Below are 25520 nucleotides of genomic sequence, written 5' to 3' on the forward strand. Positions count from 1 at the left end.
ACAAATGGAGCTGGACTTCATTTTGCTTTGTAGATAATGGTAACAGTCCACAGTGCACCAGAAAGAAAGGGACTTTTGTATGTTTTATCCTTACTTGTCAATATTGGTCACTATTAAGCAATTGTGCATGTTTATGCCAAAAAAACAATTAATTTATTAAAAATGGGTTGTATTCAATGTGTTTTCTTTTAAAATGAACCCAAAAGTAATATACTTCAAAATTTATTCATATGTGCCTGTCAATCTATCATTTTTCCTTTGTGGTAAACCAGAGTCAATCAGCATTCTGCTCTCTATTATTTATTTTTGTTTTTCCTCATTAGTATTTGATTAATTAATCTGGTATAGATTTTGTTATGATTTAACTCTAATACAATCAATCTTGCACGTATGAATGTTCACAAGCTACATGGTATTGTAAAGTAAAATTACACATGATTGGAACTTACTTTAATTTGCTAATCTAATTTTTCAGATGTTACAAGTCACGTACAAGGAACACTAACGGTAAGTGCATTTTGCTAGATGTTCATTATTTGATAAATATTTCTAAGTCTGTTTTTATCAGAGAAGAATGGTTATTCTGATTTGTTTAATTCTGTTCAATGTATCCAAAATGTTAAGTATATAAAATAAGCTATCACAGTAGTTCCTGGCAGAAGCCAGCAGGCTGACCAGCATCTGAGGATTTGTGCTGATGAGCACTTTCCAGCAGGGCCCTACTTTCTTTCTCTAATTTGGAGCGAGCACCAAATCCCAGATAGTAAAGGTCTAAGAGTTTTCTCCAATCATTTAAATAAACTGAACTCGGAAACACAGCCATGTTCAGCTGAAGTCAAATTAAGTTTTTGTAAAAAATTCCTTCCGAATTTAAGCTGGAACATAATATTTTTAAAATGCTCTGCATGTAGTTTAAGTATAGGCCATGCTTCTACTTCAAACAGAAGCTAAAAGCAGTAACATTACTCATTTGAATAAAGGTCAACTCTTTTAGACATTAAATAGTTTTTCGCTCTGATCAGCAATTTGAGCAGTCTCATTTATTGGTCATGGCTAGGGGAAGGGGGGTTTTATTATCTGGAGGGAAGAATTAAACCCGATTGTCAAGTGATTTAAGATAACTGAATTTTGTATTTTCTATTTTGTTGCCAATGGGCATGGGCTGTCGCAAGGTGTTTAGGTAAAATTTTATTCCCTGTATAAATTGTATGTTGTGTGCTTTGAAAATGGTCTCAGATGCCATTCCTAGCAAATAGACAATGAAAAGTTAATTTTCTTACAAATTGACAAAGCAAATGCTCTCAACCAAATGCTTTTCATCTGGCTTAATTTTTTTGATTTTTTTGTTTGGTGTAGTACACAAGAATAGATTTGTCACATTAAGATGGCATTATATACCTGCATAGTTGTAATATATTGCTTTATAAAATTTCCTGAATATTTAGTATTTTTTATCCAAATTGCTATTCAAATTATCTCTATCTAATTAAAAGCCTGGCATCTAGCATGTCCATCAGGCATTTCAAAAGTTTAGAACTTCAAGACATTGGGTGAAAACTAATGAGTGGGTGAAATGAAAAGTTATATCTTAAATAGTCAGTTAAATATCTAATTGACTAAACATGAACAAATCAAAAACAATACGATTCAGGCCATAAGTAACAAGAATGAATTAGTAAGCAGCAGAAAGCTACCAATCCCAAATTGATAAAATACCAGTCCTGCTTCTGCTGTTTTAATCCAGATAGCCAGGCAACGAAGGACAGAACTGGAGCCTAATCTTTACTTACTTACAAATTTTTATTTGCAGAGACACACATTACAAACATGCACCTCCAAACCCAACAACCACAGTTTCCCTCTGCTCTTATATATAGGAGTACAAGTGAATCTACAGTTAATGCCCACCATCTGAATACAATTAAACACTTAATAAAAATTAACATCTGCAAGTATCATGCCACTGCAAAAATGTCATGAAGTTGGTTTAAACATTTGATCCTGAATGTTTCTGCAGGGGAAAAGTAACATTATAACATAAACCGCTAAGAAAACTTGTGAATAAAATTCCTATTTGTACAGTTACCTGTACAATGTTGTAAACCTTCTGTGAGGTCCAGGTATGGTGATCAATTTCTGGATGCCCTCATGCTGTAATGCCTCCTGTGCCCTTGCCTCCTTTGCCGCCTTCTTGCAGCCTTTGCAGGTCTTTGCTATCTTCCTTGTTGTTTCTGCTTCTTCTCCGCTTCCTCATTTGGGAGCTTAAATAGTAAGCCCAGCAGCATACCCATGTTGAGGAATTGTGATCAAGAAAAATCAGTGGAACAGTTGTAGCCCTCTACAAACTCTCTCTTCCAAACTACTTAATAGCCAAAAACTCCACCCAGAAGAACCCTAGTAGCCTAAAGTGACTAATCAGAGACTTTATTTAATCTGGTTGAAGATCCCTTTAAACACGGCTTCTAAAAGCTTCTTCCCACTTGTTTCTGCCATGATGTGCTGAATGGGTACAGACAATGATACTTGAGGCACAAACGGACAACAGTTTCAGGAAAGGGCTGTGATTCAGGGCAGGTCCCTAATATTTAAATGATTCCTGCATTTGCAGCAGATAGCCACTGAGGGTGCCTATCAACTGTCTAGACCAATCTGGCATAGCTCGCACTTAAAGTTACTTATCCAGCGTGTTATATTGCGGTCCTGAATTTAACTTTTTGGCATCTGTTCTGGACTCCGAAAACTTACAAGAGGCATCACAATTTCTATCCTGATATACTTTTTTAAGATAACTCATGAGATTTTGTTAGACCCATCGAGTCTGCAGCCCCTATCTCAATAGGCTCAGAAAAACTTAATGCATTAGAGCATGTCCCCTGGGATTTACCCTTGATCGCTTTTGAAATTTTACCAAGAGCAAAGGAAATTTAAAAAATATGTATTTCTTCAATTGATTGTCTCATGGAAAAGCTATCTACAAAGCTTTAATTTCTTAAAATATAAAATGGCAGAAGCATGATTATTTCTTAAAAAATAATTTTTTATCATGTCCTTTCAATATCTGTACATTGCCAAAGAGAGAAAATCCAAAAAAAGACAACAGTTTGCTAAAGATAGTCTTTTATTTGTGACGTGAATGCCTAGACAAATGGATTTTGCAGGGACAAAGCAATTTAAAGGCCATACAAACCAAATGCTAGCAACAGCAAATTAACAAATGAGAGATATCTTTAGTTTGGTTTGTTCCCTGTCATTTATTTTAGAGTGCTGACCATTTCCCATACCTAGCTAATGGAAAAGGAATGTCGACTGGCATCAATACATTCCAGCCTGGCACCATTCCAGTCATCAAGAGACAACGGCCAAACTGGATCGATACCCCTGATGATGGCTTTTTTATGGTTACTGAGGAAACAAGGTGGGATTTCTGGTTAACAAATGGCACTTCCTTTTTTTAAAAAAAGTAAATGCACAAATCCCATATCCTTTTACTTTAAAATGGAGAAATTTCATATGTTGGCCTGATTACGGCATTCTCGTAAAGCAAAAGATTTGATTATCACCATCATTTTACAGTTTTTAGTATGCATGCTGTGTTTTCATAGGTAATCTTATTCAAGTATCTAATGTACTATGCAGTTCCACAGAATGATGCAGATACAGTGTTAATGGATGTTTTTAATTACAAATTAGAAGTTTGCACTCTTAACCAACAATTAGTGACATCATAATTACCCGAGACTTGCTTTGACCAGAACTTTTTGTGTGATTAATAGTTTTCAGGGGCTGAATTCAATAACCCCCAAAAACAGGGTGCAGGGATTGTGATGCGTGATTGACCTGCGCCCGTTCAGTTTAATGCAGGCAGCATTCCAGCTTCATGCAGCCTGATAGTTATGACTGCAGTGCCCAATCAGTGCTACCAGTTGAGTGTCTGGATGCTTCAGCAGTTAAAGCTGTCCAGCGTCTCTTAAAAGGGAGGCGCATTGTGGCTGGAACAGGTGCTGGGAGTCATACAAGTCTTTCTGACTTGGAAAACATTGAAGAACGGTACAATGTAGGAGAGCACAAGCTCCAAGGTTTTCTGAGGCCTTGGTAAAGGAGATAGAAAGGAGAGATGTCACTTATCTGCATAGGGCCAGGAGGCCCTTCAGGCACATGCTCAGAAGACAGTGGAAGCAGACAGCCATGGAGGTGAATGCCAGGAGTCGAGCCCTGAGGATCTGGATGCAGTGCTGTAAAAACTTTAATGATCTCACCTGAGTGGTCAAGGTCAGGGAATGCATTTTCAGATGCCACATCCTACCAATCAACAACTTCAGACACTGCCCAATTCACCACACCCCCATCACTCATCTACCTACAATCTCGATCAATCAGGATTCATGCCTAACGTTCGTTTGCTCCACCTTGCCCTCACGCACACAGCACTGCTGCAAGCTTCACACGTCTCACAGGTTGCAAATACTGCCAGCTATCCAGCCATATCAACCATATCACCCAAAGCCATTGCACTACACTCACCTGACACAGTTCCCTCTCTTGAAGGATAGGGTGGCGCTAAACCAGAGGCATCAAGAGCTAACTTAAGGGGGAGAGAAATGCCTGCGTGTCCTAACCCCCTTGGAGGAGGCGATTCTGGCCATTATTGGGCACCTCGCTGAGGCCGTGGACGGTGGCGGGGCTGAAACTAAAGATGATGATGTGGTCCTCATACTTAATCCTCCTCCACCACATTCCACTCCCCCCCTTAACCCATACTCTGTTTAGATTTACAAGCTGCAGATGGTTTAAGCATGCATCCCTTACTTTTCCTCCTCCCCACACCCAACCTTTACCTTGTATCCTGTCAGATACCCAAGGAGTATAATGTGTGTAAATGTGAGGTTATTCACTTTGGTAGGAAGAATAGAAAAACAGATTTTTTTAAATTATGAGAAACTATTAAATGTTGATGTTCAGACGGTTTTGGGTGTCCTTGTACATGCAACAGAGAAAGTTAAAATGCAGGTTCAGCAAGCAATTAGGAATGCAAATGCTATGTTGGCCTTTATTGCAATGAGGTTGGAGTGCAAGAGTAAGGAAGCGTTGCTGTAATTGTACAGGACTTGGTGACGACACCTGACGACGATACAGTTTTAGTCTCCGTACCTATAGAAGGATATACTTGCTTTAGAGGAGGTGCAGCGAAGGTTCACTAGATTGTTTCTTGGGATGAGAGGGTTGTCTTATCAGGAGAGATTGAGGAGAATGGGCTTTTACTCTCTGGAGTGTGGAAGAGTGAGAGGTGATCTCATTGAAACGTACAAGATTGTAAAAAGGTTTGACAGGGTATATGCTGTGAGGCTGTTTCCCTTGTCTGGAGAGTCTAGAAGTAGGGGGCATAGTCTTATGGTAAAGGGTCAGCCATATGTGGGGATGGGAGCATAGTGATAATGTTACTGGACTGGGAATCCAGAGGCCCAGCCTAATGTTTTCAAATCACACCACGGTAACTAGAGGAATTTAACTTTAATTAAGAAATCTGTAATAAAATGTTAGTCTAGATCATGATACCACCAGATAGTCATTAAAAACCCATCTGGTTTACTAATGTCCTTCAGGGGATGAAATCTGCCATACAAAAGCAGGGAAGTTATGCTGAACCTTTATAAAGCTGTGGTTAGGCCCCAACTGGAGCATTGCGTCCAGTTCAGGTCACTGCACTTTAGGAAGCATGTGAGATTCCTTGAGAGGATGCAGAGGAGATTTATCAGAATGGTTCCAGGGATGGAGGGATTTTAGTTACAAGGTTAAGTTGGAAAAACTGTGGTTGTTCTCCTTAGAACAAAGGAGATTAAGGGGAGATTTGCTGGAGGTGTACAAGATTATGACAGGCTTCGAGTTAGACAAGGAAAAACTATTCCCATTAACTGATGGTACAAGGACTAGGGGACACAAATTGAAGGTTTTGTGCAAGAGCTGTCGGGAGAATGTGGGGAAGAACTTTTTTACGTAGTGAGTGGTAATGACCTGGAACTCGCTGACCACGAGGGTGGTGGAAACAGAGACAGTCGATGATTTCAAAAAGGAAATTGGATGGCCACTTGAAGGAAATAAACTTGCATGGTTATGGGGATTGAATGGGGGCGTGGGACCTACTGGATTGCTCTGTAGAGAGCCAGCATGGACTTAATGAGCCTCCTCCTATGCTGTATATGACGCTTTCAATGTTGATGGCGGCTCACCTGCTCAAGATCAGATAGGAACGGGCAATAAATGCTGGCCTTGACAGTGACGCTCACATCCTAAGAATGCTTTTTTTTAAGAAAAGGAGAAATTTCTTCACTTAGAGGGGTGTAAATCTTTGCAATTCTCTATCCCAGAGGGCTGTGGATACACAGTTATTGAGTACATTCAAGGTTGAGATGATTTTTTTTCAGCTCTAAGGGAATCTAGGGATATGGGGATACGACCGGAAAGTGGAGTTGCATTCAAAGATCAGCCATGATCTTACTGAATAGGTTCGAAGGGCCAAGTGGCACCCTCCTGCTCCTATTTCTTATGCTCTTAAATGAAAACTGGCCAGGCAGTACCGGAACAGCATGAAGAGACGCCATCACTCAATTTCACACTCGCAACCACAACGACAGATACTGATGCTGTGAATGGTGAGACACTGGGCATGAATGGCCTGCAACCAGGACAAGAGGCAAGGATAGCAGACGTGTCAACTTGCCGAAGGGCAAAATCTAGTATGAGTTCTGCTGCAGAGGACTCACAAGAGCACTTTGATTCATAGGCTACAGAAGAAGGCAGATGTACATGCACAATGAAATGCTTGGTGAATAGGGAAGCCTGCCAGAAAGCCAGCCTTCAATGGAGAAGTGCTGCACCAACTTGGCACAGGACTTTCTGAAGCCCATCCTTTCCAGCATGGAAATCTAGCCAACTCCGTTTGCATACTTGTGGACCGAGCCATAATGCAGTGTCTAATGGACCATGTTGCAGTTTCGATTGCAGTATGAATAGCAGTCACCTAACGTCTGAGTGCTGCAGTAGAAGTGCAGACTGCTGCCATCCTGGCTTTGGATTACAGTGTGCAAAAGGACTTTCAGGGTGTCACAGCAGTCCAGCAATCTGTCCTTTCACAGATTACTAGGATTGTTGAGGCACATAAACCTGCTGTCCTCTTTCAGAAAGACATCATTTGTCATCCCCCCCGCACCCACTCTGTCAGCCAGTCAGCCTGCCAAGACTGCTGCTGCTGCTCATTTGGAGATGCAGGAATCTGCAGCCGGGCTATCTAGCTGCTTGAGTTTGTCCATTTGAGGCCATCTGCTGACCTGTCCACTGAAAATCAGCAACCTTCCACCAGCCATGCTGCAGCCACTGAGATACACTTTGTAGGAGCCCTTAGACAGGCACACGGAAGGCAGGCACTAAGGGAATACACAAGAGTGATTAATTGACTTTTGTATGAAATTTGGCATGATTTAATTTATAAATTTGGTTTTCAATGTTTATTTTGTGATGGCTTTTATTTTTTGCATGGTGGCAAAACAGATACTGTGATAGTCTGTGACAGAGGGAAGGTAAGTGTGAGACTACTGGTGAATGGGGAATTGGGTTGTGGTTACTTGTGTTGTACCTAGAGTCATAACATTATGGCACAGAAGTAGGCCATTCTGCCATCATGTCCATGCTGGCTCTCTGCAGAGCAATCCAACCAGTCCCATTCCCAACTCTATCTCCATGGCCCAGTAAGTTTATTTCCCTCAAGTGCCCATCCAATATTCTTTTGAAATCATTCCATGGCTCCACTTCCACCACCCTCATAGGCAGCGAGATCCAGGTCATTATCATTTGCTGTGTAAAATACCTCCTTCCTCACATCCCCCCTGCATCTCTTGCCCAAAACCTTAAATCTGTGACCCCCCTGTCTTTGTATCATCAGCTAATGGGAATAGCATTTCTTTATCCAGCCTATCCAAAGTAGGAACATGAGTAGACCATTCAGCCCATTGAGCCTTCTCCACCATTCAATACGATCATGGCTGATCATCCACTTCAATGCCTTTTTCCCACACTATTCCCCTATCCCTTTATGTCATTGGTATTTAGAAATCTGTCAATCTCTGCTTTAAGCATACTCAATGACTGAGCTTCCACAGCCTTCTTGGGTAGAGAATTCCAAAGATTCACAACCCTCTGAGTAAAGAAATTTCTCCTCATCTCGGTCCTAATGGCTTCCCCCTTATTTTGAAATTATGTCCCCTGGTTCTAGACCCCCCAACCAGGGGAAACCTCTTACCTGCATCTACCCTGTCTATCCCTTTATGTACTTTGTAGGTTTCAATGAGATCACCTTTCATTCTTCGAGACTCTAGAGAACACAGGCCCAGTTTTCCCAATCTCTCTTCAGAGGACAGTCCCACTATTTTGGGAACAAGTCTGGTGAACCTTTGTTTCACTCCCTCTATGGCAATAATACCCTTCTTCAGGTAAGGTGACCAAAACTGTACACAATACTCCAGGTGCAGTCTAACCAAGGTTCTATACAGTTGAAGCAAGACTTTGCTACTCCTGTACTCAAATCCTCTTGTGATAAAGGCTAACATACCATTAGCCTTCCTAATTGCTTGCTGCATCTGCATGTTAGCTTTCAGTGACTTATTTATGAAGACACCTAGGTCCCTTCGTATATCTACACTTTCTAATCTCTTCCCATTTAAGAAATACTCTGCACATCTATTCCTCCTACCAAAGTGGATAACCTCACATTTTTCCACATTGTATTCCATCTGCCAAGTTCTTGCCCACTGAACAAATCCCCTTGAAGCCGCTTTGCATCTTCCTCACAACACACATTCCCACCTAGTTTTGTCATCCGCGAACTTGGATATATTACAATTGGTCCCCACATCCAAATCATTGATATATATTGTGAACAGCTGGGGTCCAAGTGCTGATCCTTACGGTACCCCATTAGTCACAGCCTGCCAACAAGAGAATGACCCATTTATTCCTACTCTCTGTTTTCTGCCTGTTAACCAATCCTTAATCCATGCCAGTATATTACCTCCTATCCCATGTGCTTTAATTTTGCTAACCAACCTCCTGTGGGGGACTTTATCAAAATCCTTCTGGAAATCCAAGTATACTACACCCACCAATTCCCCTTTATCAATTCTGTTAGTAAGATCATCCTCAGAAAATTCCAACATGTTCGACAAACATGATTTCCCATTCATAAATCCATGTTGACTATGCCCAATCAAATCATTATTACCCAAGTGTTCATTTAGCACATCCTTTAGAATAGATTCTAGCATTTTCTCTACTACTGATATAAGGCTAACAGGTCTGTAGATCCCTGTTTTGTCTCTCCCTCCCTACTTAAATAGTGGTGTGACTTTTGCTACCTTCCAATCTGCAGGAACTGTTCCAGAGTCTATAGAATTTTGGAAGATGATCATCAATGCATCCACTATCTCCATAGTTACATCTTTCAACTCTCTGGGATGCAGAATATCAGGACCTGGGGACTTCTCAACTGTCAACCCCATTAATTTCTCCAATACAACCTTCGTACTAATACTAATGCCCTTAATCTTGTACACCTCTAGTAAATCTCCCCTCAATCACCTTTGCTCCAAGGAGAACAACCTCAGCTTCTCCAACCTAACCTTGTAACTAAAATCTCTCATTCCTGAAACCATTCTGGTAAATCTCCTCTGCACCACCTTTAGGACCCTCACATCCTTCCTAAAGCACGGTGACCAGAACTGGATCCAATACTCAAGTTATTGCCGAACCAGAACTGTATAAAGGTTCAGCATAGCCTCCCTGCTTTTGCACTCAATACCCCAAGATCCCATATGCTTTGCTAACTACTCTTTCAATATGTCTTGCCACCTTTAGCAATGTATGCACATGAACCCCAGGCCCCTCTGTCGCTGTCCACTCTTTAGAACTGTACCATTTAGTCTATATTGCCTCTTCCTATCCCTTTTGCCAAAATGCATCACCTTACATTTCTGTATATTAAATTCCATTTGCCACATGTCTGCTCATTCTGCTAGCCTATCTGTCTTCTTCCAGTTGATTGGTATCATCTTCACTGTCCGCTACACCTCCAAGTTTGGTATCATTGGCAAATTTTGAAATTTTACTCTGTATTCCAATATCCAAGTCAAAAAACATAGTGGTCCTAGGACTGACCTTTGAGGAAAACCATTGTCTACCATCCTCCAGTCTGAAAAACAACCTTTTACCATGACTCGCTGTTTTCTGTCTTAAGCCAATTTTATTATTCAAGCTGACACTTACCCTCCTATACTATGAGCCTCAGATCTGGTAACCAGCCTTTTATGTGGTACTTCATCAAAGGCTTTCTTAAAGTCCATATGGACAACATTCTTTGCTTTCCTTTCATCAACCTTCTCTTACTTCATCAAAAAAATTTATTAGATTAGTCAAGCATAATCTGCCTTTTACACATCTATACTGGTTAATTAACTGAACCCTCTTCAAGTGTCTTTTGATTTTTTTCTTTGATTATTGTTTCTAAAACCTTACCCATCACAGATGTTAAACTAACTAGCCTGTAGTTACCAGGAATGTCCTTACACCCTTTCTTGAGAAAGGGTGTCGTATTTGCCACTGTCCAATCCTCTGGGACCTCCCCCATATCTAGGGAAAATTGGAAGATTGTGGCAAGCCCTTCTGCTATCTCCACTCCCGCCTCTTTTAGCAAAGTGGGATGCAAGCCATCCGGACCAGGCGACTTATCCAGTCTAAGCATTGCCAGCCTTTCCAGTACATCCTGCCTATCAATTTTCACCTCATCCATTACCTCTCCCATCTCAGCTTCTACTGATATTTTGCCAGCATCCTCTTCCTTAGTAAACACTGACGCAAAGTACTCATTAAGTATTATAGCCTTTCCCTGTGCATCTAAGCAAATATTACCTTCTTTGTCCCTAATAGGCTCATAGAAAATAGGAGCAGGAGTAGGCCACTCGGCCCTTCAGGCCTGCTCCGCCATTCAAAAAAGATCATGGCTGATTGTCTAATGCAGTACCCTGTACCCGCTTTCTCCCCATATCCCTTGATCCCTTTGGCATTAAGAAATATATCTATCTCCTTCTTGAATATATTTAATGACTTGGCCTCCACTGCCTTCTGCGGTTGAGAATTCCACAGGTTCACCACCCTCTGAGTGAAGAAATTTCTCCTCATCTCGGTTCTAAATGGCATACCCTGTATCCTGAGACTGTGACCTTTGATTCTGGACTCACCAGCCATCGGGAACATCCTCCCTGCATCTAGCCTGTCTAGTCCTGTTACAATTTTATAGGTTTCTATGAGATCCCCTCTCATTCTTCTGAACTCTAGTGAATATAGGCCTCGTCGACCCAATCTCTCATCATACGTCAATCCTGCCATCCCAGGAATCAGCCTAGTAAATCTTCTTTGCACTCCCTCCTCGGCAAGAACATCCTTTCTCAGATAAGGAGACAAAAACTGCACACAATACTCCAGAGGTGGTCTCACCAAGGCCCTGTATAACTGCAGTAAGACATCCTTGCTCCTGTACTCTCATCCTCTTGCAATGAAGGCCAACATACCATTTGCCTTCTTAACTGCTTGCGGCACCTGAATGCTTGCTTTCAGCGACTGGTGTACAAAGACCCCCAGGTCCCATTGCACATCCCCCTTTCCCAATTGCTCCACTCGCCCTTACTACCGCCTAATATTTACATGCTGGTAGAAGATTTTTGGGTTCCCTTTAATGTGAACTGCCATTCTATTCTCATATTCTCTCTTTGCCAGTCACGTTTTCATCTTCACTTCCCCTCTCAACTTAATGTATCTGGCCTGGTTCTCGCTTGAAGAATTCACCTGACATGCATCATACACCCTCTTTTTTTATTTCATCATATTCTGTAACTCCCTTTTCATCCAAGGAGTGCTGTTTTGGTTCCCTTACCTTACTTGGAAGAGTTCTTCATGGACAGCCTGGGCAGAAAGGGGCTGTTTGACTTGTAGCCTCCTTCTTCTCCTCCTGCTCCTTAGCTGCTCGCCATGCAGCTGGTGGCAAGGGTTGTTCCCTCATGATGGCGAGGTTGTGCAGCATGCAGCAGACCACTATGCATCTTGACACCAACTCTGCCAACTACTGCTGGGCTCCTCCAGAGTAGTCCAGTCAACAAGAGCCTTGTTTCAGCACACCAGTGGTCTGCTCTTTCATATTTCATGTGGTCACATGACTTTCATTGTTTGCATATTGTCCACATGTGCTTGAGTTGCAGTTGTGGCTGTAGTAGGTGGCAAATTTCAGTGAGGCAGTCCTTATGGAAGTGCAGACATCCCATCCACTGTTTGTGGCTGAGGTTCAAGTAGGAGACTTACTCTCTGAACAACCTGGGTGGATATACATATGGCCTCCTGCTGAGAGCCCACTTCTCCTCCTACCTCTTCTAGCATTTTATCTTGCTGTGCATGGCCTCTGCTTATTCTCCAAATCATGTTGTGTTCCAAGGGAAAGCTAATGGTGCTTCCAATTCTGGAGCAACTGGTTTGTGCAGAAGCTTAATGTCAGAAAAAGTCCTGCAGCAAATGCGACACCCTTATTCAAGAAGGGCTGTAAGGACAGTCCTAGCAACTACAGGCCAGTAAGTTTAACATCAGTGGTGGGTAAGGTTTTAGAAAGAAAATTAATCAGAAAAAACGCACTTTGAGAGGTTTGAGTTAATTAAGGATAGCCAGCACAGGTTTGTTAAAGGCAGATCATGCTTGACTAATCTAATTGACTTTTTTGATGATATAAGAGAAGGTTGATGAAGGGAATGCAGTGGATGTTGTTTATATGGATTTTAAAGCATTTGGTAAGATACCACTTAGAAGGCTGATTAACAAAATTGAGGCTCATGGAATAGGAGAGTCAGTGTCCAATTGGAAAAAAATTTGGCTTAAGGACAGAAAACGAGTTGTAGTAAATGGTTGTTTTTCAGACTGGAGGATGGTAGACAGTGGTCTTTACCAAGGGTCAGTTTTTGCTATATATAAATGACTTGGATCTAGGAATACAGAGTAAAATCTCAAAATTTGCCGATGACACCAAACTTGGAGGTGCGGTAAACAGTGAGGATGATATGAACCACCTGCAACAGGACATAGATAGGCTAGCAAAATGGGCAGAGGGGTGGCAGATGGAATTTAATACTGACAAGTGTGAGGTGATGCATTTTGGCAGGAGGAATAGGGAGAGGCAATATATATTTAATGGCACAGTTCTAAAGAGTGTGCAGGAACAGAGGAACCTGGGGGTGCATATGCATAGATCTTTGAAGGTGGCAGGACATAATGAGAGAATTTTTCGTGAAGAATATGGGATCTTGGGCTTCCTAAACATAGGCATTGAGTACAAATGCAGGGAAGCCATGCTGCACCTTTATAAAGCTGTGGTTCGGCCCCAACTGGAGTATTGCATTTAGTTCTGGTCACCACACGTTAGGAAGGATGTGAGGGTCCTTGAGAGGGTGCAGAGGAGATTTAGCAAAATGGTTCCAGGGATGAAGGATTTTAGTTACAAGATGAGGTTGGAAAAACTGCAGTTGTTCTCCTTAGAACAAAGGAGATTAAGGGGAGATTTGCTAGAGGTGTACAAGATTATGACAGGCTTAGATAAGTTAGACAAGGAAAAGCTGTTCTAATTAACAAATGGTGCAAGGACTAGGTGACACAGATTGAAGGTTTTGGGCAAGAGCTGCAGGGGAAATATGAAGAAGACATGTTTATGCAGCGAGTGATAATGACCTGAAATTCGCTGCCCACAAGGTGGAAGCGGAGAGAATCAGTGATTTCAAGGGAAAATTGGATGTCCACTTGAAGGAAATAAACTTGCAGAGCTACAGGGATCGAGTGGGGGAGTGGGACTGACAGAGTAGCTCCGTGGAGAGTCAGCATGTACTTGATGTGCCGAATGGCATCCTCTGTGCTATAAATTATTCTATGATTCTGTGGCCGTCACACCACTCCCTGTAGACTTTTGCAACTTGAAACCATTATACAACGCCCCAAATACTTGTAGAATTGAAGCAGCTGCCAGAAGAAATCAACAGACAACTAACCCATTAGTAGTTGATTATCCCTGAAAATGGTGCTGGGGTGGGTGGAAAGCAGGGGTTGTCCTTTTCTACTGCTGATGCATGTTCAGCTATGTGTGATTAGGAGAGAACATAGGCTGGAATGTTCAACTCCAAAATGCCAACACTGGCATAAAATCTGTAAGGCCATGATCTGCCTACTTTGCATCCTTCTGCTGGGGGTTCACTGTGTGCATGCTAATGTCCTCACCAATATAGAATGACTCACCCCAGAAGTGTGCCAATGCGCCTTGGATGCCATTTTGGACCCCAAAGAATGGGCGCTACCGACCTGAATTTCATGCTGTAAACTTTAAAAATAGTAACTTCTCAGTCCTTCTCAGTCATTCTTCCCCAATTTCTGTGCTGCTTGGAGCAGACAGACAACACTGTGACACTCTGTCTACAGGCCTTTACAAATATATCTTTATAGCTAACTGGTTGGAAATACATAAAACTATACCATGACTGCCCATCCCTAAATGAAAGCATCTGGCCTGCACCCAACACCCCTACACAATTGTAGTTTGTAAATTGCATAAATGATTCCATGTTCTATCACAGTTGAACACTGGAATTCCCATGCACTGAGTCACAGCAAGTTTGCAATAACTTAAAGATGATAAAGAAATAGCAAAAAAATTGCAAATGGTGGAAATCTGAAACATAAACAGGAAATGCTAGGCAGATTCAGCAGTTCTAAAATGGGTCCACACCTTAACATAAAAGCAAAATACTGCAGATGCTAGAAATATGAAATAAAAACAAGAAATGCTGGAAATACTCAACAGGTCTGGCAGCATCTTTGGAGAGAGAAGCAGAGTTAACGTTTCAGGTCAGTGACCCTTCATCAGAACGGTGCTGCCAGACCTGCTGAGTATTTCCAGCACTTCTTATTTCACACCTTAACATATCTGTTCTCTCCACATGAAATGACTGACCTGTGTATTTCTAACTGTTTGGTATTGGTTTGGAAAACTGTGCTAGATTCAATTATTTGTTAATTTCATTTTCTTGACTCTCCTAATTTTTCCTCTTCCTTTCCTAAAATGGCTGACTCATGTAGTGTTGCCGTTCTATTGATGCACACATCTTTCTAGTTCTTTGTCCAAGTGAACTACAAGGCCATTCTGTATTTGTACATTTTTTTTAAAGCAGTTATCATTTTAGCGATCAGGAATGGAAACCCTGACAGAGTTGTTTCCCTCTGAGTAGCCCCAAGCCTAGTTGTAGCTCATTTAATGCTCCTCCAATGCTCCCCCCCTCCCACTTCACTGAACTGAGATTACCTAATTCAGCATGAGCCAGTAATCAAACCTAGGATCTTCTCTTCTTGATCTGTGTGGGTTAGGACAATCACTCTGAATTATTTTCATACTTTATAGTAGATTGTTAAAAATAATTCTTGGAACAGGTTGCTTAGCCAGATGTACTGGGTAGACCAGAGACAATTAGAAAGTAATAAATGCCCAATTTCCTCCTCTGCCTTCACCACAAAAAAGCCCCATATGTATATTTTTCCTCAAACATTTGAGGTTCAGCATAAAAATACAGATTTTATTTAAATTTCAAGGATCAGTTTTACTATAGATTTTGTGTCGGTGTAAACAGCGTCATAAGATAAACTGCAGTTTCTGTAGTAAAGCAAATAAAATGAACTAAATCATTGCAGAACAACCTAAGGCCAGCTGTATAATTGCCATTGGTACTAAGCCAAATTTTAACATTTTTTTTCGGCAGTTCATTTAATTCCCTTGAAGTTTAACATGGAGGTTTTTAATTTTGGAACTGTTGGGATAGCTCTGCCATGGGATTGGAGGCCCTTCAGACACACAATTGGATGACAGTGGGAATAGATAGTCAAGAGGTCAATGCCAGGAGTCAAGCCCTGAGGACCTGGATGCAGTGAACTTAATAAAGAACAAAGAAAATTACAGCACAGGAACAGGCCCTTCGGCCCTCCAAGCCTACGCCGATCCAAATCCTCTATCTAAACCTGTCGCCGATTTTCTAAGGGTCTGTATCTCTTTACTTCCTGCCCATTCATGTATCTGTCTAGATACATCTTAAAAGACGCTATCGTGCCTGCGTCTACCACCTCCGCTGGTAATGCGTTCCATGCACCCACCACCCTCTGCGTAAAGAACTTTCCACGCAAATCCCCCCCTAAACTTTTCCCCTTTCACTTTGAACTTGTGTCCCCTTGTAATTGAATCCCCCACTCTGGGGAAAAAGCTTCTTGCTATCCACCCTGTCTATACCTCTCATGATTTTGTACACCTCAATCAGGTCCCCCCTCAACCTCCGTCTTTCTAATGAAAATAATCCTAATCTACTCAACCTCTCTTCATAGCTAGCGCCCTCCATACCAGGCAACATCCTGGTGAACCTCCTCTGCACCCTCTCCAAAGCATCCATATCCTTTTGGTAATGTGGCGACCAGAACTGCACGCAGTATTCCAAATGTGGCCGAACCAAAGTCCTATACAACTGTAACATGACCTGCCAACTCTTGTACTCAATACCCCGTCCGATGAAGGAAAGCATGCCGTATGCCTTCTTGACCACTCTATTGACCTGCGTTGCCACCTTCAGGGAACAATGGACCTGAACACCCAAATCTCTCTGTACATCAATTTTCCCCAGGACTTTTCCATTTACTGTATAGTTCACTCTTGAATTGGATCTTCCAAAATGCATCACCTCGCATTTGCCCTGATTGAACTCCATCTGCCATTTCTCTGCCCAACTCTCCAGTCTATCTATATTCTGCTGTATTCTGACAGTCCCCTTCACTATCTGCTACTCCACCAATCTTAGTGTCGTCTGCAAACTTGCTAATCAGACCACCTATACTTTCCTCCAAATCATTTATGTATATCACAAACAGTGGTCCCAGCACGGATCCCTGTGGAACACCACTGGTCACACGTCTCCATTTTGAGAAACTCCCTTCCACTGCTACTCTCTGTCTCCTGTTGCCCAGCCAGTTCTTTATCCATCTAGCTAATACACCTTGGACCCCATGCGCCTTCACTTTCTCCATCAGCCTACCATGGGGAACCTTATCAAACGCCTTACTGAAGTCCATGTATATGACATCTGCAGCCCTTCCCTCATCAATCAACTTTGTCACTTCCTCAAAGAATTCTATTAAGTTGGTAAGACATGACCTTCCCTGCACAAAACCATGTTGCCTATCACTGATGAGCCCATTTTCTTCCAGATGGGAATAGATCCTATCCCTCAGTATTTTCTCCAGCAGCTTCCCTACCACTGACGTCAGGCTCACCGGTCTATAATTACCTGGATTTTCCCTGCTACCCTTCTTAAGCAAGGGGACAACATTAGCAATTCTCCAGTCCTCCGGGACCTCACCCGTGTTTAAGGATGTTGCAAAGATATCTGTTAAGGCCCCAACTATTTCCTCTCTCGCTTCCCACAAAACCTGGGATAGATCCCATCCGGACCTGGGGACTTGTCCACCTTAATGCCTTTCAGAATACCCAACACTTCCTCCCTCCTTATGCCGACTTGACCTAGAGTAATCAAACACCTGTCCCTAACCTCAACATCCGTCATGTCCCTCTCCTCAGTGAATACCGATGCAAAGTACTCGTTTAGAATCTCACCCATTTTCTCTGACTCCACGCATAACTTTCCTCCTTTGTCCTTGAGTGGGCCAATCCTTTCTCTAGTTACCCTCTTGCTCCTTATATATGAATAAAAGGCTTTGGGATTTTCCTTAACCCTGTTTGCTAAAGATATTTCATGACCCCTTTTAGCCCTCATAATTCCTCGTTTCAGATTGCGCCTACAATCCCGATATTCTTTCAAAGCTTCGTCTTTCTTCAGCCACCTAGACCTTATGTGTGCTTCCATTTTCCTCTTAGCTAGTCTCACAATTTCACCTGTCATCCATGGTTCCCTAATCTTGCCATTTCTACCCCTCATTTTCACAGGAACATGTCTCTCCTGCGCGCCAATCAACCTCTCTTTAAAAGCCTCCCACATATCAAAAGTGGATTTACCTTCAAACAGCTGCTCCCAATCTACATTCCCCAGCTCCTGCCGAATTTTGGTATAGTTGGCCTTCCCCCAATTTAGCACTCTTCCTTTAGGACCACTCTTGTCTTTGTCCATGAGTATTCTAAAACTTACGGAATTGCGATCACTATTCCCAAAGTAGTCCCCTACTGAAACGTCAACCACCTGGTTCGGCTCATTTCCCAACACCAGGTCCAGTATGGCCCCTTCCCGAGTTGGACTATTTACATACTGCTCTAGAAAACCCTCCTGGATGCTCCTTAAAAATTCTGCTCCATCTAGACCTCTAACATTAAGTGAATCCCAGTCAATGTTGGGAAAATTAAAATCTCCTATCACCACCACCCTGTTGCTCCTACAGCTTTCCATAATCTGTTTACATATTTGTACCTCTATCTCACGCTCGCTGTTGGGAGGCCTGTAGTACAGCCCCAACATTGTTACCGCACCCTTCCTATTTCTGAGTTCTGCCCATATTGCCTCACAGCTCGAGTCCTCCATAGTGCCTTCCTTCAGCACAGCTGTGATATCCTCTTTGACCAGTAATGCAACTCCTCCACCCCTTTTACCTCCCTCTCTATCCCGCCTGAAGCATCGGTATCCTGGGATATTTAGTTGCCAATCATGCCCTTCCCTTAACCAAGTCTCAGTAATAGCAATAACATCATACTCCCAGGTACTAATCCAAGCCCTAAGTTCATCTGCCTTACCTACTACACTTCTTGCATTAAAACAAATACACCTCAGACCACCAGTCCCTTTGCTTTCATCATCTGCTCCCTGCCTACTCTTTCCCTTAGTCACGCTGACTTCATTATCTAGTTCCTTACAGGCTTTAGTTACTAAATCCTTACTCTCCACTGACCTCATTTGGTTCCCATCCCCCTGCCACATTAGTTTAAACTCTCCCCAACAGCGTTAGCAAAAGCACCCCCAAGGACATTGGTTCCAGTCCGGCCCAGGTGTAGACCGTCCAATTTGTAATAGTCCCACCTCCCCCAGAACCGGTCCCAATGTCCCAAAAATCTGAACCCCTCCCTCCTGCACCATATCTCAAGCCACGCATTCATCCTGACTATTCTTTCATTTCTACTCTGACTATCACGTGGCACTGGTAGTAATACTGAGATTACTACCTCTGAGGTCCTACTTTTTAACTTGGCTCCTAACTCCCTAAATTCTGCTTGTAGGACCTCATCCCGTTTTTTACCTATATCATTGGTGCCTATGTGCACAACGACAACTGGCTGTTCACCCTCCCCCTTCAGAATGTTCTGCAGCCGATCTGAGACATCCCTGACCCGTGCACCTGGGAGGCAACATACCATTCGGGAGTCTCGGTTTCGACCACAGAACCGCCTATCTACTCCCCTTACAATCAAATCCCCTATGACTATCGCCCTTCCACTCTTTTTCCCGCCCTTCTGAACAGCAGAGCCAGCCACGGTGCCATGAACCTGGCTACTGCTGCCTTCCCCTGGTGAGCCATCTCCCTCAACAGTATCCAAAACGGTATACCTGTTGTGGAGGGAGATGACCGCAGGGGACACCTGCGCTGCCTTCCTGCTCTTTCTCTGCCTTTTGGTCACCCATTCCCTTTCTCCCTCAGCAATCCTAATCTGCGGTGTGACCAATTCACTAAACGTGCTATCCACGACCTCCTCAGCATCGCAGATGCTCCAAAGTGAGTCCATCCGCAGCTCCAGAGCCGTCATGCGGTCTAACAAGAGCTGCAGCTGGACACACTTCCTGCACGTGAAGGAGTCAGGGACATCAGCCATGTCCCTGAGCTCCCACATTGAGCAAGAGGAGCATGTCACGGGTCTGAGATCTCCTGCCATTTTTAATCTTAAGCTTAAACTTAGTTAAATGAAAAAGGAACGAAAAGTTTTTACCAATCACACGATTAAAAAAAAAAGAAAAATAGAAAAAGCCTTACCTTATCTACACACCACCAAGTCCTTTTTTTTGGTTAGAGGAGGAGGGCAGGTGGGAGACACTACAGGTGTAGTGTCTCGGGTTCAGAAACGGCCCAAATATATAGGGTTTTACTTACCCAGCAGCCCCCTGGTCTCCGCCGAAAACAAAAGGAAATTAAATTTACTTTAAACTGACCTTCCCAGCTGCTCACTCGCTCACACTCTCTGCTCCCGAAAAAGCTGCTGCAATGAAAGGCAAGTTATTTTAAACGGCCCAAATATATAGGGTTTTACTTACCCAGCAGCCCCCTGGTCTCCGCCGAAAACAAAAGGAAATTAAATTTACTTTAAACTGACCTTCCCAGCTGCTCACTCGCTCACACTCTCTGCTCCCGAAAAAGCTGCTGCAATGAAAGGCAAGTTATTTTAAACGGCCCAAATATATAGGGTTTTACTTACCCAGCAGCCCCCTGGTCTCCGCCGAAAACAAAAGGAAATTAAATTTACTTTAAACTGACCTTCCCAGCTGCTCACTCGCTCACACTCTCTGCTCCCGAAAAAGCTGCTGCAATGAAAGGCAAGTTATTTTAAACGGCCCAAATATATAGGGTTTTACCTACCCAGCAGCCCCCTGGTCTCCGCCGAAAACAAAAGGAAATTAAATTTACTTTAAACTGACCTTCCCAGCTGCTCACTCGCTCGCACTCTCTGCTCCCGAAAAAGCTGCTGCAATAACTTCACACGTGTGGTCAAGGTCAGTGAATCCATCTTCAAATGCCATATCCTACCAACAACACCATGGGGCAGTATTGATTAGGCAGAATATTACAGTGCTGGAGAGGATGCCCTAGAGGGGTGAAGGACAGAATCTTTTCAGTTAGAGCTAAGAAACAATGGGGTGTTAATTCTATAGGCCACCAACTGGTGGGAAATATATAGAAAAGAATGGGGAAAGAGTTTCTGAAGTGTGTTCAGGAGAATTTTCTAGAACAGTATGTTTCCAGCCCAACAAAGGAGGAGGATCTGGTTCTGGGGAATGAGGTCAGTCAAGTGGATCAAGTGTCAGTAGAGGAACATTTAGGGGACAGTGATCAGAGTATCATAAAGTTTAGGTTAGCCATGGAAAAGGTCATGGAGCAATCTAGAGTAAATATAATTAATTAGGGGAGGGCCAACTTTAATGGGGTGAGAATGGATCTGGCCTAGAGAAATTGAAATCAAAGATTGGCAGACAAAATTGTAACCGAATAATGGGCTGCCTTTAAAGAGATGGTTTGGGTACAATAGAGGTGCAATCCCACGAGGGGAAAAAGTAGGAAAAACAAATCCAGAGATTCATGGATGGCAAAAGAGATGGAGAGTAAGATGAAGCAGAGGAAGGGTGCATATAACAGATGTCTGGTTGATCGTACAAGTGAGAACCAGGCTGAATATAGAAGGTTCAGAGGGGAAGTGGAAAATGAGAAGCAAAGGGAGAGTATGAGATGAGACTGGCATCTAACAAAAGTGAATCCAAGTGAATTGGTGTATAAATAGTAAAAGAATGGTAAAAGGAGGAGTGTGGCCGATTAAAGACCAAAAAGGAGATTTACGCATGGAGGTAGAGGGCATGACTGAGTACTAAATGAGTACTTTACATCTGTCTTTACCAAGGAAGATGCTGCTGCCAAAATTGTAGTGAAAGATGAGGTAGTTGAGTCACTGAATGGACTAAAATCAATAAGAGGATGTATTAAAAAGGCTGGCTGAACTTAAAGTTAATAAGTCACTCGGACTGGATCAGATGCATCTGAAGATGCTAAGGCTGAAAATTGTGGAGGCACTGGCCATAATCTTCCAATTTGCCTTAGATACAGGGGTGATGCCAGAGGACTGGAAGATTGCAGATGTTTATACCCTCGTTCAAAAAAGGGTGTAAGGATAAGCCCAGCAACTACAGCCTGGTCATTCTAACCTCAGTGATGGGAAAGCTTTTAGAGATGATAATCTGGGACACAATTAACAGTCACTTGGAGAAATGTGGATTTATTAAGGAAAGGCAGCACAGATTTGTTAAGGGCAAATCATGTTTAATTAATTTGATCGAGTTTTTGATGAGGTGACAGGGTTGATGAGGGTAATGCATTCTATGTATTGTTCATAGACTTCCAAAAGATATTTGATAAAGTGCCACATAATAGGCTTGTTAGCATAGTTGAAGCCCATGGAATAAAAGGTACAGCAGTATGGATACAAAATTGGCTGAGTGACAGAACAGTGGTGAACAATTGTTTTTTGCACCTGAGGAAGCTGTATTGTGGGGTTCTCCAGGGTGAGTGTGAGGACCACTACTTTTCTTGATCTATATTAATGACCTAGACTTGGGTGTACAGGGCACAGTTTTAAAATTTGCAGATGACACAAAATATGGAAGTATTGTGAACTGGAGGAGGATAGTGATGGACATCAAGAGGTCATAGGCAGCCTGGTGGAATGGGTGGACATATGGAAGATGAAATTTAATGCAGAGAAGTGTGAAGTGATTCATTTTGATAAACAGAACAAGGAGAGGCAAAATAAAATACAGGGTACAGTTCTAAAGTGGGTGCAGGCGCAGAGGTTCCTGGGGGTATATGTGCACAAATCATTGAAGGTGGCAGGACAGGTTGAGAAAGTGGTTAATAAGGCATACGGGAACCTGGGCTTTATAAACAGAGGCATAGAGTATAAAAGCAAGGAAGTTATGGTGAACCTTTATAAAACACTGGTTCGGCCTCAACTGGAGTATTGTTTCCAATTTTGGGCACCACACTTTAGAAAGAATGTGAAGGCATTAGAGAGGGTGCAGAGAAAATTTACAAGAATGTTTGCAGGGATGAGGGACTACAGTTATGTGGATAGATTGGAGAAACTGGGGCTGTTCTCCTTCGAGCAGTGAAGGTTGAGAGGAGATTTGATAGAGGTGTTCAAAATAATGAGGGGTCTGGACGGTGTAGATAATGAGAAACTGTTCCCATTGATGGAAGGATCAAGAATCAGAGGACACCAATTTAAGGTGAATGGCAAAGGAACCAAAAGCGGCATGAGGAAAAGCTTTTTTACGCAGCGAGTGGTTAGGATCTGGAATGCACTGACTGAGAGTGCGGTGGAGACATATTCAATCGTGGCTTTCAAAAAGGAATTGAATTTTTATCTGAAGAGAAAAAGTTGCAGGACTACAGGGAAAAGGTGGGGGAGTGAGACTAACTGAGTTGCTCTTGCAGAGAACTGGCATGAACATGATGGACCAAATGGCCTCCTTTTCTGCTGTAACCTTCTATGATTGCTGCCATCATAACTGTGGATACCTGTGTTTAAACGGGGTGGAAATGTATCACAGCAGTCCAGCAATCTGTACTCCTAACAGATTATTAGGATTGCTTAGACACCACCCTAAGGGAGTGACAATAGCTTCATGGAGCGTGAGCCTGCTGTCGTCTGTTAGGATGACAGCATTTGTGATTCCACCCCTGCCACTCCACCAGTGCCCTTGCTGTTTGTTGCCTTTCAGCTGGCCAGCCAAACTGCCACCACCTATGTGGAGATGGTGCAGTCCGCAAATAGGTCTTCTAGGCCCAGCGCTGCTTGGGGTCAGCCTCCAAGGCCACCAGCAGTCTCTCCCACTGAATGTCAGCAGCCTTCCATCAGCCATGCTGCAGTCATTAAGGCAGCAATTTGTAGGAGCACTAAAACAGGCAGAGGCACACGGAAGACGGGCACTACTGAATGCACATGGTTTAAGTTTGAGTAGATTAAGTGTGTATGAAATATGGCATGATTTAATTTATAAATTTGTTTGCAATGTTTATTTTGTACTGGCTTTAAATTTTGTGCTGTGGCCAAGAAGATGATGATGTCAGTGACAGGGAAAGTAAGGTGTGTGAGGCTGTTGGGGAATAGGGAATTAGGATTGAGATTACTGGTATCGCACTTGAATTAGCTATTCTTGTACAGCCTGGGAAGAAAGAGGTTGCGTTGGTTGCAGCCTCCCTTTATCTTCCTGCTCCTCCTCCTCCTTATGCTGCTTCTCCTCAGCTTCTTGCCTTGATAGCTGGTGGCAAGGATGGTTTCCTCATGATGGCAAGATTGTGCAGCATAGAATATAGAACATAGAACATTACAGCGCAGTACAGGCCCTTCAGCCCTCGATGTTGCGCCGACCTGTGAAACCATCTGACCTACACTATTCCATTTTCATCCATATGTCTATCCAATGACCACTTAAATGCCCTTAAAGTTGGCGAGTCTACTACTGTTGCAGGCAGGGCGTTCCACGCCCCTACTACTCTCTGTGTAAAAAAAAACGACCTCTGACATCTGTCCTATATCTATCACCCCTCAACTTAAAGCTATGTCCCCTCGTGTTTGCCATCACCATCCGAGGAAAAAGGCTCTCACTATCCACCCTGTCCAGCCCTCTGATTATCTTATATGTCTCTATTAAGTCACCTCTTCTCCTCCTTCTCTCTAACGAAAACAACCTCAAGTCCCTCAGCCTTTCCTCGTAAGACCTTCCCTCCATACCAGGCAACATCCTAGTAAATCTCCTCTGCACCTTTTCCAAAGCTTCCACATCCTTCCTATAATGCGGTGACCAGAACTGCACGCAATACTCCAGGTGCGGCCGCACCAGAGTTCTGTACAGCTGCAGCATGACCTCGTGGCTCCTAAACTCGATCCCCCTACTAATAAAAGCTAACACACCATATGCCTTCTTAACAGCTCTATTAACCTGGGTGGCAACTTTCAGAGATTTATGTACCTGGACACCAAGATCTCTCTGCTTATCTACACTACCAAGAATCTTCCCATTAGCCCAGTATTCTGCATTCCTGTTACTCCTTCCGAAGTGAATCACCTCACACTTTTCCGCATTAAACTCCATTTGCCATCTCTCAGCCCAGCTCTGTAGCCTATCTATGTCCCTCTGTAACCTACAACATCCTTCGGCACTATCCACAACTCCACCGACCTTCGTGTCATCCTCAAATTTACAAACCCACCCTTCTACACCCTCATCCAGGTCATTTATAAAAATGACAAACAGCAGTGGCCCCAAAACAGATCCTTGCGGTACACCACTAGAAACTATACTCCAGGATGAACATTTACCATCAACCACGACCCTCTGTCTTCTTTCAGCTATCCAATTTCTGATCCAAAGCACTAATTCACCTTCAATCCCATACTTCTGTATTTTCTGCAATAGCCTACCGTGGGGAACTTTATCAAACGCCTTACTGAAATCCATATACACCACATCCACGGCTTTACCCTCATCCACCTGTTTGGTTACCTTGTCAAAAAACTCAATAAGGTTTGTGAGGCACGACCTACCCTTCACAAAACCGTGCTGACTATCTCTAATGAACTTATTCTTTTCAAGATGATTATAAATCCTGTCTCT

The 25520-nt window shown here is 42.9% G+C and overlaps 1 protein-coding gene across 14 annotated transcripts in view; it reads left to right on the forward strand.

Annotated features, from left to right (window-relative positions):
* Positions 1–25520, forward strand: part of mta3 (metastasis associated 1 family, member 3) — a 366201-nt gene that overhangs the window by 275896 nt on the left and 64785 nt on the right. For 9 of the 14 annotated variants that reach the window (XM_068045144.1, XM_068045146.1, XM_068045147.1 and 6 more), the window contains 2 exons: positions 476–507; positions 3261–3415. In XM_068045144.1, the coding sequence (XP_067901245.1) occupies positions 476–507; positions 3261–3415 (187 nt within the window). The remainder of the gene's footprint in view (positions 1–475; positions 508–3260; positions 3416–25520) is intronic. The other 5 variants (XM_068045152.1, XM_068045155.1, XM_068045156.1 and 2 more) reach the window with 1 other exon arrangement.

Source organism: Heterodontus francisci, chromosome 13 (genome assembly GCF_036365525.1).
Source record: "Heterodontus francisci isolate sHetFra1 chromosome 13, sHetFra1.hap1, whole genome shotgun sequence".
Lineage (NCBI taxonomy): Eukaryota > Metazoa > Chordata > Chondrichthyes > Heterodontiformes > Heterodontidae > Heterodontus > Heterodontus francisci.